Source organism: Podarcis vaucheri (assembly GCF_965113315.1).
Source record: "Podarcis vaucheri genome assembly, chromosome: 2".
In the NCBI taxonomy this organism is placed as follows: domain Eukaryota; kingdom Metazoa; phylum Chordata; class Lepidosauria; order Squamata; family Lacertidae; genus Podarcis; species Podarcis vaucheri.
This window is the reverse complement of record NC_138760.1, coordinates 49,512,754-49,525,885: the sequence shown is the minus strand read 5'-3', so window position 1 is coordinate 49,525,885 and position 13,132 is coordinate 49,512,754. Positions and strand designations below refer to the sequence as shown.

The 13,132-nt window shown below is 45.0% G+C and overlaps 1 protein-coding gene across 1 annotated transcript in view; it reads right to left on the bottom strand.

Moving 5' to 3' along the window:
* Positions 1-11,429, bottom strand: part of GABRA6 (gamma-aminobutyric acid type A receptor subunit alpha6) — a 32,857-nt gene extending 21,428 nt beyond the window's left edge. Inside the window, exons 1-7 of the mRNA XM_082214736.1 lie at positions 11,255-11,429; positions 10,911-11,050; positions 10,301-10,368; positions 6,956-7,176; positions 6,765-6,847; positions 1,396-1,539; positions 519-671 (exon numbers count right to left, since the gene is read on the bottom strand). Coding sequence (XP_082070862.1) covers positions 519-671; positions 1,396-1,539; positions 6,765-6,847; positions 6,956-7,176; positions 10,301-10,368; positions 10,911-11,050; positions 11,255-11,292 — 847 coding nt within the window. The 5' untranslated portion in view covers positions 11,293-11,429. The remainder of the gene's footprint in view (positions 1-518; positions 672-1,395; positions 1,540-6,764; positions 6,848-6,955; positions 7,177-10,300; positions 10,369-10,910; positions 11,051-11,254) is intronic.
* Positions 11,430-13,132: the final 1,703 nt, after the last annotated feature.

The window sequence follows — 13,132 nt, the reverse complement described above, 5'->3', positions numbered from 1 at the left end:
GCGTTCAGTGGCACTCAATTCCTAAAGCTGCAGAGCTACAGGCTTGCAATGAGATCCTATGGAAGTTCATTAGAAACCATCTCCCCGGCAAGAGTTCAGTTAGATCCATGACTACACAGAAGATTCAGTGGCACTTACCCCCAGGTAAATCCTCAACACATAGTTTTCCTCTGTCACATTCTTTAATTAAAAACAATGCTAATCTCTATCGCAGTACAATACCCTGAACGAACGAAGCAACGAGCAAATGAAGGTCATGAGAAGAAAGCATGAATACCAGCCACAGTTCTTGCTGGGACAGCTTCTTTGTTGATCCAAAACACAACTTGGGACAGGATTACAGTCATAATGCAGGGGATGTATGTCTGAATGAGATAGTAGCCTATTTTCCTTTGCAGATGAAAATAGAGTACCTGAAGTGAATACTCGCCTATGAGAAACACACAAAGCAATGAAAAATGGTGGATAAATGGAATGATGCAGAGTGGTTTCGGGCAGAGATGATAGTACCAGCATACCAAAAACTGTCCTAGCTGGAACAGACTCCTTATTAATCCAGAAAGACACCTGAGAGAGGATGACTGTCATGATGCAGGGAGTATATATCTGAATCATGAAGTAGCCCATCTTCCTTTGTAAGTGGAAATAAACAGTCATTATTACGTATTCACCTGTTAGGAAACAAGTATATCAGCATTATCTTTGTCCATGTATTAGAGAATCTTGGAATGTCTTAAATAAACACATAGGGAGAGCTGTGTGTACTCATCATTAAAAAATAACAATTCTGTTATCAGGAAAAGCTGCGTTTGCAACATATTCTACCCTTTTGCATTTCCCCCGTATTTTTCAATTAATTCTGGTTTTACTTTATATTAGGGAGGCCTTGTCCACGTCCCTTTGAAATGCTAGGCTTCTCAGATTTCAACAGACATTGTCCACAAACTTCCAGGCATAACTTCACAACCATATGGACTAAACAATTTTTTGGGGGGAGGCATAATGAAAGAGAGCACAGGAAGCTGAATTTTACACCCAAGACAACATTTTGTATTTCCCAAGTGTTCCTGCTGTATATAAACCTGGTGAATACTTTTGCCTAGGAAGCTTTGAGGCAAAGTGTGGATTCAGAGTCCCATAACACACCCGCTTTCTTGCCTTTGCACCTCAGCCTTTTGCATGGCAGCAAAGAGAGCTGGCCTGGAACTGGGAGGAGCCATCAGAACTCCCAGCAATAGATTCATTATCATTTATTCTCCAAAGGACTAGCACTTGGAGCAAGTGTGCCATTGGACACATAGTCAAGTCACACTGTGAGCGTGTAAAATGTATCATGTTGAAAATCTCAGTGGTCATTTTCTAATGTTGGCACTCTGCATGCAGATGTGATCTTACCTGTATTGGATTTTATCGTTTCACTAGAGACTGTTTGCCCTATAAGATCATACTGGAGAAGACTGGAAGATTCTTGTGGAATTTCCACCGAATACAATGGTCCTTTTTTCCAGGTGTAAATAATCTCACTTTTAGGATAGGCGTCTGGGTCAGGGAGGGAGAGAGAAAGAGAGAGAGGAGGGGGGTTGTCATGAGCTAATTATACTTAACTCCTAATGCCAAAATAAGCAGCAAATCTCTTCTTTGGTAGATGCTGCTGCTGAAGCACACAGTGTGGTGTGATCTATGTTCTATGCACTGTTCCCGTTGCTGTTAGTGAACCATCACATGCTCTAGTTCAGAATGGCCAGAGAATACTGTACTTTGACTTCTGCAGACTCTCTGTTTGGGCTAGAGGGTCTGAGTATTGAAAATGCAAGACGTATTTCAAACTCTCCTGGTTAAAGAGACTCAGGGATTTGCTCCAGGCTTATCTCACAGTCTAGATGTATGGGGAAAATGGACACCCCCATATTCCATTTGCTGAAGGAAAAGCCAACGAGGCAAACGTTTTCTGCTTCTCCAGCACGACTCTTTAGTTTCCGTGCAACTTTCACACTTGTGGACAGGAGGTCCTAATAGCTGTGAAACGCAAGGGGTCCAATGCAGTCCCGGGCACAATGCAGCCACAGGCGGAGGAAGAGGAGTGCGGGGGGAGTGCACCGCCCCTGGCAGCACGATCCCCAGGGTGCCATCGCGGCTGCTCCCCCGCCCGCACTGGGCGTCCCACCCCCACAGGCGGCGCGTTACACCCCTGGGACGTGCGCCAGCCCCACCCCCGCTTGCTCTCCACCCCCCGGTGCTGAAGCATCAAGCTCTGCCACTGAATGCAGCTCTCCAAGCCTCTCCGCCTGGCTTCTGGAACTCTGCCCAGGCCACACCCCTCACTGACCCTGTTTTGCACCCTGAGTGTTTTTGCCAGGCTGAAATCTGCCCATGAACTCAGTTACTGCCTCTTGTTTGCCTGGATGGGGGATGCATGAGGGTGAGTGGGTGTAGAAACTAGCCTATTCTACAAAGGTAAAATTTACATTAATTGTTCTGCCCACTTCTGCCGCTGGTCTCACTGCCGCTGGCAGCTTGCCCAGAATGCAGTACGCAGTCCTCAGGCTGAAAAAGGTTCCCCTTCCTGGCACAGCATAAAATTTAAACGCACACCAGATTAGCACAGCAGCCAGTCACAACAGCATTATTATTCCCCCATCATGGTTTTATTTATTTATAATATTTCTCTTACCCGCTCTTCATTACCAGAGCAATCCCATTACCATCACATTGACATTAAAATCACGTACACGTTTAAACAACAACAGGCAGGAAAATATCCAAATTAGCACGCAACCAGCAATGTAAAGTAGCAATGCAAAAAAGGCATGCAGCTGATGCCAAAAACTCAGCAGAATCAGCACCAACCACTTATGGGAAGGGAGGGAAGTCTAGAAATGGTTTGGTGAGTTTCCTCCATAGATCTTAATTCATAGGCAGGTCAATAGAATGCAGACTCTGTCTTCAGTCAGTGCAAGCAGCTTGAACTTTGCTCAGCAGCATGTGAAAAACATCCATGGAGCTCTTTCAAGACTGGTGCAATATGTTCATGGTGGCAATCCTAGCCATGGCTGTTCCAAAGTAACTTCAAATGCAACCTAACATTTTACATTAATCCAGTCTTGAGGTTACCAGCACATGGATCATTCTGGCCAGACTATCCAGGAAAAGCCACAGTTGCCTTACCAGCCAATGCCAGCAAAATGTATTTCTCTCCATAGAGACCACTTGCGCCTCCAATGACAGTGATGGATCTCAGAGCATCCCCCGGAATATGTGTCTGTTCCTTCAGAGGAAGTGCAGCTCTGTGGAAAACAGGTAACTTGCCCAGTTTCTGGGCCTGGGAACCAGCCACCAACCAAGTCTCCATTTTATTGGGAACCTGTCTCAGTGTTGGTGTCCATTTCAATTTTATTCTCAAGGTACCTCAGAAACTTGTCACAGCAGCTTTCTAAGCGTTCTAAAATCATATTAACAGGAATCAATCTTTAAAAATTCCCCTATGGTGGAGTATTTTAATTTCAATGTCATCTGGCAGGGTTTTTTGTATTATTATTATTATTATTATTATTATTATTATTATTATTATTATTATTATTTCTTTTGTTACAACTGCAAATACAAAATTGAAAGAAAGAAAAATTCCCATACCACTCAGAACAACTCTGCCACATGGCTATCTGAGGATGCAACAGAGATCCTTCTTTGCCACCTTCACCACCATGTGGTAGGAACAATTGTGTGCTCTAGCAAACATTATGTCATCTTCCTGCTCAGATTTGCTCTACTTGCATTCCAGCCATTGTCCAAATTGCTTCATTTTCCTAAGCCGCCTTGAAAATAAGGGAGAAGACAGGGCTCCGTGCCACTGCAATCACGTTGAATACCTGCTTCACCACACCGTTCCACAGCAACAATAGGGCTCAATAAGATCACCGCCTCTGTCACAAAATCCCTTGGAGTATTCAGGAATCCATCAGATTCCATTAGTCTCTGGGAGTGGACCATCTTTATGTGTCCCCAATCCCTGCAGTGGAAACTGATGCCATCAGACCAAACCTCACCAAGGAATGGTCTGACCATGACAGTGGATTAACTTTCCTGTACACCATTTAGACATGACTGTTGTTAAGTGGAAAACAGATACAGTGGAACCTTGGTTCTTGAACTTTATCTGTTCCGGGACTCCAATCGACTCCTGAAACTGTTCGAAAACCAAGGTGCGGCTTCTGATTGGCTGCAGGAGCTTCCTGTACTCAAGCAGAAGCCACGTCAGATGTTCAGGTTCTGAAAAACATTCGAAAACCGGAACACTTACTTCCAGATTTCCAGCATTCGGGAGCTAAAATGTATGAGTACCAAGGTGTTTGACAACCAAAGTAAGACTGCAAAGAAAAAGAAACTACAAGCCCCCTGCTCCAGTCTATCCTCTTTAAGTTCTGGCGCAAATACCAAATCAACGGCATGCACTGCAGCATGCTCCTTGGTGGCTGTGGTAGCCGTGAAGTCCTGAGTTGGGGTGGGCGAGGCACCAGCAGCACCCCTATTTTGCCTCCCGGGCCCACACTAGATGCAATCCCTTGAATTCTACACAGGAGTGGAACGGTCTGGTGAGTGAGACAGAATCCTTATGGACCACAGTGACATCCTCCTTGCCCTGCTGTTTACCAAAGTACTCAGGTAGATAAAACTGCACCAGGCCAATTCCACCCAACTAGTCCACCCAGGTCTTGGTAATACACACCAGCTTAGCTCCCTCATCTATGACCAAATTGTGAGTGACAGATATTTTCTTAAAGACCAACTTGGCGTTAAGTAACCATACCAGAGTGGCTGAAAGGACAACCTAGGTCTTGGTGGATGGAGAAAAGACTCAAAAAGGGCACAGCTATCAACCATCTCACTCCCCCTGCTCCTCACTTTTGTTGTATATGGTCACTGTGCTTATCTTCCATATATTTATTCTTTACACAGAACTGTCGCCATTTGTACCTCTTGCATTTCATGGCCACCTGGCCCCAGTGGGTTAGTTCTGAATGAAATTGGTTGAACAGAGATCCCAATGAAATCAATCCAACAAGTTAGTCATGACTTAAGTCCCATTGATTTCAATGGGACCAACTTAGTAACTAACTAAGCACGGATCCAAGTCTATGTTTTATATATTTTTCTCTATAGCGTGGGTGGTGGATGAATGGACAGCTGTCTGCCAATTGAGACCAACATTTTAAGCATTTGATGAGTTCTAGTCCACAATAGCTTACTCCATAATAAATCTATTAGTCTATAAAGTGCCAAAAGACACTGTCGTTTTTGTTGCAGCAGGCTAATGCCATCCCTGTGTTCTAATTTTCAAAGTAGATGAAACTTCAGGAAGTATTATACTGCAATTCCAACAAGACACATCCACCTCCCTCAGTAAATCATTAATTGTAACTATTCCTATCATGCATGATAACTAAGCAATAGTGATGATATCCAGGTTTATGCAGAAACCACTGAAGCATCTCTTCAACCCAAAAATGTTGCCTGTACGTTTTAACCTGTGGCTGAAAGAAAGGAAGCCATGGTATCCTTCACAGAGCATCTTGAAGCCTCATTCATCATGTCTTTAGGTACTCTCCCTCCTTCCACACCAGCAGGTGAGAACTTCCATATTCCTACTAGACTAGGCGACAAATATCACTTCCCTTGCCAAAGAACTGGAGAGGGAGATGTGAAACTAAGAATTAAATTCAGGAAAGATCCTTTATTTTTCCATCAACTTGGGCAAAGCACCCTGAAGCGAGACTCAAGGCAAACTTGTTTTCACATCCTAAATCAAATTCCATGAGACAGCTTTTCTAAACTTGAGATCTGAAGCATGGCATCTTTCATCCCCAGCTTCCAATTACAAGGCTTCACACAAGCTTTGATAGGTAAGTTCAGTGCACAATGGCCAAGTTTCTCTTCCACTGTTAACTCGTCCTTGTGCAGCAGACTCCTAGGCAAATAGTTTGGCTGGGAAAGAATAAAGGGTTGAGTGTGTGCCCATTTTCTCCCTTGGCACCGATTTAGCACAGGGTATGAAATCTTTGACTCCCCAGATGCTGCTGGACTACAACTCCATTTTCCCTTACCATTGGCCATGCTGGCTGGGGCTGATGGGAGTTGAACAACAACATAGGTTCTACGCCTATGAGTCCTTATCTTAAAGCCTACTGACCCAAGCAGGTATCATTCTTGAGGATAGCCAAGTTTTACCAAGTGATTTTCTCTAAAAGGTTTACAGCAATGACTAAAACTGCACTCCTGATTGTAACTTAAGATTGGAATAAGCATTTCATTCTCCTCAGCCCCTTAAATATAAAATGCTTCTTAAAGGAATAAATAAGGAAAGTGGCTGTGGGGATCAGTGTCAATTCTGATGCACCCCAGACTTACCACCGCAGACACTGAAAACTTATATTACCTATTATTATTATTATTATTATTATTATTATTATTATTATCACTGCACCAATCATTACAAGTTACTACCAAGGCCATGTTCAGCTGAGGTAGCAAAGCACAGTCTAGGAACTCTGTAAGAAAGCATTGCTTTGAGCAGCCGACCTGGTTGCCTAGCCTAGAAGATCCTACTGCAGCAAATTATTTCATTAAGGGCCCATTTTTAAGAAACATACTAGCATTATAAGAGATTGTGCTAAAGCCCCTATTTCAAGAAACAGTATATCAAGAGGCAGTATATTATGTTGCCTAAGACTTTGCTTCTACTGAAAGATAGGAACTATTTGCATACTTACAGCTCCCAAACTTCAGGGGACAAGCATGTCCATCCATAGGGAAGTTTACCAGACGCATAGGACAGTCAGCATTAATGGTAAGTCTACAAAGGAGAGCAGAATTGAGCTGAGTTAAATCACCAGCAGATTGGGGGGTGGGGGTGGAAATACATGTCAGAACAAAAGTCCATGCCATTAGAGTGCCTACTTACCTCATGGTATAGAGGATGGTGCCGTTCTGCATTATCCTGAAAAGTTTGTTTGGAGTTGTCATATTATGAGCAATTGACTTCTTCCCGTTTCTAAAAAAGGTGTCTGGTGTCCATATTTTACTGACCATTAAATTGTTCAATCTCAGAATTTCAGTGGGCCCACCAAATTTCAACCTCTCATCAATCCACATTTGCCGAAAGAAAACATCCATGGTATATTCCTATTGAGAAAACAAGTGAGCTGAAGATCAGGACCCAGCCTCTCTAGTAACAATATATGGTTACTTAGTGGGAAGGCTTACATGCACATGTTAACCACACTCCATTCACTACTTAATCACTTTAATCCTATTATCCTTAAGTAATTCCTTAAAAAGGAGCCAGCCTATGAAAGGAAAACATATCCTATTTCTTGATAAATTGCCCCCAATTAATCAGTGAATAATGGATAATTTGCTATCACAAAAACAGATATCTTGATATGTATTCATAAAACAGAATGTAATTCCTGAAACTAATGCCTTATAACTGATATATGGTATTGATTTAGGATGACAATTCTTTTTATTTTTTAGAAGAGGTTTGGATTTAACTGGGTTGTGGTTGGGTAAAAGCTTTCCTGGAGTGAGAGCCAAGGGAGTGGGTGGGAAGAGATTTAGTGGATTTTTATAGATTTGTTTTTGAACTAATGTATAAGAAGAGGAAGAGGTTTGAAGTATAAGCAAGACAGTCAACACTGTCTGGCCCAAGGCATTTGCTACAAATGGTGCCCATCTGCTTGCTGTGCTATTCAATCATCAGTTCCTGCCTTCTTCTATCCCCTCTCTTCACACTGATAGTACTTCCTGAACCAGGTTCCTTCCCCCTGCAGGCAGTTGTAGGATCAAGAGTTCCATGTTCACTGTAGATGAGTAGTGGGAAATCTCTAACAAGGGGGTCTAACCCAGCCCACCAAGCTTCCCCATCCAACCCCCAACCCAAACACACCAGACACCTATAGAAATCCAATATAATGAAGAACTTGGAAGGGAGATTGGAGCTTGCAGGACAGAACACTGTGTTTTATTATTCTGGTAACGGTGCAACTTATAACCTAACTTTTGTCCTCTTGGAAACACCAGGGCTGTTGGATCATAAAGATTTTGCCTTCAAAACCCCAGTTCACATAAATAAGAATCCTAGTTTTTGGCTGCTTCTCATTCAAATTCAGGAATGCCAGAGCAAGTTGCCAGCAGGCACTGATGTACTCACTAGATGATTTCAGACACAACACTCAAGTGTGATTTAACCTAACGTGAACAAGCCTTGGGCTCATCAACTCCATTCTCCTCTGGTACAGCCACAGTTTAGTCTAACGTCCAAACCTGGGCAAACTCTGTTTAGTCTTAACTATGGTTTACTGAAAGCCAACTTTAAACCATGGTTTCTGATCCTGGTTTATTTCTTTAAACTATAATTAACAGTAACCACAGTTTGAAGTTTGGAAATTATGCTAAATTGCCATGAACTGGAAGCAAAAGTGATAGCTCCAGATATCCTCTTCAAAGCCACACCAGAAGAGGTGAGAGGAGCAGCCAAGCCCAAAGGTTGTTTGCATGATGCTTAACCAAGTTTAGCATTAGGTCTGAATACACCACTCCATGTTCCCTGTGAACATCAGACTGCACTTCTAAGTAAATAAACCAGTTATAGAAAGCTTCACTTCTGTTTTTCCCCTATAACATATCCCTGCTCATCAAAAGCCTCACCAACTTTTATGGCATTATACGGTATATTGTTTTTATTTTTTAACAATCATTTATGGCACCCATATTTGTGAGATTGTACCTCGTATTTCACTTCTCTTCTCAGCGCATTGCAATGCATTTTGTAAGAACTTTTAAAAATCCTTGGTAGGTGGAATGGACAGACAAAACCCAGGATTGAGGTTGGAAGCACCTTGTTTTACCAACCAGCCTTTCGCCTATACAGTGGTACCTCAGGTTACATACGCTTCAGGTTACATACACTTCAGGTTACAGACTCCACTAACCCAGAAATAGTGCTTCAGGTTAAGAACTTTGCTTCAGGATGAGAACAGAAATCATGTTCTGGCGGCGCGGCGGCAGCAGGAGGCCCCATTAGCTAAAGTGGTGCTTCAGGTTAAGAACAGTTTCGGGTTAAGAACGGACCTCCGGAACGAATTAAGTACTTAACCCGAGGTACCACTGTATACTCAACAATAAGTCTCAATGATGCCAGGGGGAACCACAAGCATGATTGCAGCCTTTGGATATATGCAGCAGATCTAGACTGTGTGTGGACTACAGTGGTATCTCGGTTTACAAACTTAATCCGTTCTGGAAGTCTGTTTTTAAACCAACGCCATTCTTAAACCGAGGCGTGCTTTCCCTAATGAGGCCTCCTTCCACCGGTGCCCTTCCACCATTCGGATTCCGTTCTTAGACCGAGGTAAAGTTCACAAACGGGGACACTACTTTCGGTTTTGTGGAGTTCATAATCCGAATCGTTCATTAACAGGGCTGTTCTTAAACTGAGGTACCACTGTACATGCAAAAAGCAAGCACCAGGTCTCCATTGATTCTAGAATAAAATGTCATGTGTGCATAGCCAGACTCCAGAATGTCAGGGATCCTAATACTACTAGGAGGAAGTTTACAGCATCTATCAAGGGCAAGCACACAACCTACTGATGAGCCCACCCCAGGTTCCATAAATGAGTGCCTGTTGCCATCTGCTCTTTCACCGAGCAAAAGGAGCACTCCCCGCCTGACGCGCATTTGGCGAAGTTTACTTCCCCTGCTCCGAGCTCTGCTGTGTATAATTCTCCGCATTGTGGTGCAAGCGGCCGCAATCTTCTTATAGCTCTGATGCCCTCTTAACCAACAAACCCTGCTTTCCACCCAGGAAGGCCAGAGAGCAGTGGGGGGGGGAGTGAACCCAGACATTTGCATTATGATCTAAATATTTGATTTGCAAGTGTGCTTGAACACACGCACACACAGCTCTCCTCCCCTCGGAAGAGAAAAAGATGCATGCTAAAACTGCCCCGCCTGGCCCATCGCAGTCGTGCAAAACCGTTTCTCTGTGCAGCCCCAACGGGAAATGCACGGCCGGGTCCCTGCAAGGCAGAGATTGTCAAGAAGATTAAAGCGAGTAATCTGCTCTAATGACAGTCCACTCAGATGCCACCGTAATGAATCCTAGAAAACAGGGGCAGAGCAAGCTCCCTTGCAGCCGAAGGGCTTGAGAGGCAGAGAGGGAGAAGGGGGGGGCGATCTCCTTTGACACTAAGGCTCCTCTCACAGCTGGGGGGGGGTTGAGTTGCTGGTGGGGGTGTCTTACCATTTCTACATCTGACACAGGACCGAAGCTGGTCACGTATATGTCTGTCTTGACTTCCGTCACGGCTCCTGGGAAGCGGTTCCAGGGGGCGAAGGTTTGCGTGCGCACCGTCGAGGGGAGGAAGGAGAGAGTTCAGTGAGATGGGTGGCATTTATTCTGAGGGTGCTTCCCCCTCCCCCTCAACCAAGGGAGGAAACAACTTGTTTGCACGTAGGTAGCAAAAAGTAGGGTTTGTTTGGCTTCCCCAGATGCCCAAACAGGACTTTCTTAGAAGGGGTGTCTTGGCGGTGCGATCCTGGGAGGGAGGTGGACGGGGTTGGTCTTGCCTCAGTGAAATCTCCCCCCAAGACGCCCCCCACCCTACAACGGCCCCAAGGTAAGGAGCAAGCCGGGTTTTTCCCCCGCTTGCAGCGCGACCCCAGCGGCGCATACTGTACTCGGAAATCCAAGCCCCACAACCCAAACGCCGCGGTGTCCGATGGGGCTCCCTTGAAGGGACGTGTAGGATAGCAGCCCGCCTTGCAGGCAACTGTGGCTCGCAGGCTGCGGCTCAACGGGAGAGGTCAAACGCCGTGGGGAAAGAGGGAAGGTGTACAAGACAAGTAAAGACCTGGGCTGCCCCTGCCGCCGAACCCGGGTCGCAGCCGGTTGTCGTAGCCGTCCAGGAGCTTGTCCAGGATCCGGGAGATGTTCTCCGAGTAGAGGTCTCCCTCGTCGGCGGCGGGGTCGTCCGCCAGCACCTTGTGGAGGCTGCAGAGGCAAGCACAGAGCCCCGCCGTCACCCACAGGCTTCCTTCTTGCCCCAAACCAACTCCCACCACCACCCCTATGCTCCCCAAAAAAGTTGCTTCACTTTGGATCAACAGCAAAGCAGCCCTCCCGGCCATTTGCTGTCCCGAGGTGTAGAAGAGCAAGGCTGGCCCCAACTTCTGCGCCCAAGTTTGCTTTACTTACCACGCAGTGAAGCAAATCCAAGGAAGCCACCAAGCCATGCCTGCGCTCTGCCCAGGACCTGGATGCCAACCTGGTCAACTGTAGCAAATCTGAGTCGGACCCATCTTCCTTCTTCAGTTTTGTCCTCCCACTCGGCGTTTTCCTTACTACCAGTAGTATACCCGTAGACCTAATGCTCTAGAGGAGTGTGGATGGGCAGATGGACTTGGGCTGGTTCCCCCCCCTCCTCTCCCTGCCAGCCCCGCCTTCCAGGGGCTCCTCTTCGCCGTGTGTGTGTGTGTGTGTGTGTGTGTGGTCGGTCCCTGATATTCCCCCACCGTCGTTCAGGCTCATCTGAGTGCTTCAGTTGTGGAATTACAGTATGAAGGGACGGTGCCCGGTCGGAGAGCAGTGACAATAATCGAATAAGGCATTAGGGGAGATTAAAAGAAGGAAATCCACTGCTAGTTTTGGCATGGAATTAGCAGGGACCTGTTAGGAAATCTGGAAAAGCACTGGCATCTTGCTGATAGAGATTATGTTGGAAATGGCCTCAGCTTTTATTATTTTTACGGTTCACAGAGATATTATTATGCAGCCTGCGCATCATTAGAACCCTCCTGCCCCACCTTTTTTTTTTGGGGGGGGGGGGGTTTCCTGTAAAATTCATTTGACCAGTTTGCTCTTTTCTGCCCTTTATGACCAGGCCTTGAACGCCTCAACTAAATTTGTTAACATTTCCCTCAATAGTGCAGGCATGCCCTCAAACACATATGCATCGATTTTTGAAAGGAAGAAAGAAAAATCTCATCTCTTCTGCCTGACCTCCACCTGGGCCTAACATCATGTCATCCTGCTCTCTGTTGCCAATGCTGCTTTGTCGTGACTTGCAATTTGGTGTGTTAAAAGGTAAGAATCACTGCCAGCCCAATCCATAACCCAGTGAAACTGAAGTGAGGCGATTTTTAAGGTGAAGGGAGCAAATCGTTTGGAATCCAAGCACTTCAATTAAACCGGACTGTGAAAAAAAAGGTTTTTGTCCATTATATTTCTGGAAAGAACCAGTTGGTTAACTGGTGGCAACAAAGGTCATAAATTAACTACTACTTGGACGTTGATATTACGCTCACTTGGGATATTGCCAACTTGGAAAAGGTTCAGAAAAGGGCAACTAAAGTGATCAAGGGGGTTGAGAAAAGGTTGCAGTGTTCAGGATTTTTTAGTTTAGAGAAAAAGCAAGTAAGAGGTGACACGATAAGAGTTTATAAAATTATGCATGGAATGGTACCAAATAAACACAATCACTTTAAATAAATAAATACTTTTTAAAAACACCAAGCACTTAATTCCCTATGAACATCTAAGATCCCAATGTCTTTCATACTTTAGCACCTTAATGTACCTGGTTGTGCATCCAACCAAGTGTGGAGTAGTACTCAAACTATGGGACTGGAACTGAGGAGCTCCAGGTTCAAATCCTAACTCAGCCATAAAGCTCACTGGATGATGTTGGGCCAGTCACTGTCTCCCAAGCTAATCTACTTCTCAACGCTGTTGTGAAGGAGCAAAACCATGTACCCTATGTTGAGCTTCTTATGAAAGGCACAATATGAATTTTTAAAAAACAACAGGGACCTAGTACCCTATGAGAAGGCGATGGAAGAGTTTAGGACTGCCATCACCACACAAAGCCTAGTTATTTTTGGACCCACCATCATCAACAACAGGTGGTGATGCTTTCAGCTTGGGATGCCTCTCCCATACATATCCCTGTATATGCGGGCCAGTACAACTTGGGACACCAAGCACTGAACCCGGGAACTGACTCCATCTCCACATGTGCCAGCTGCTTAAGACTGGAAAAACAGGAAGTTGGACAAGTGCCTGACACTCCACAGA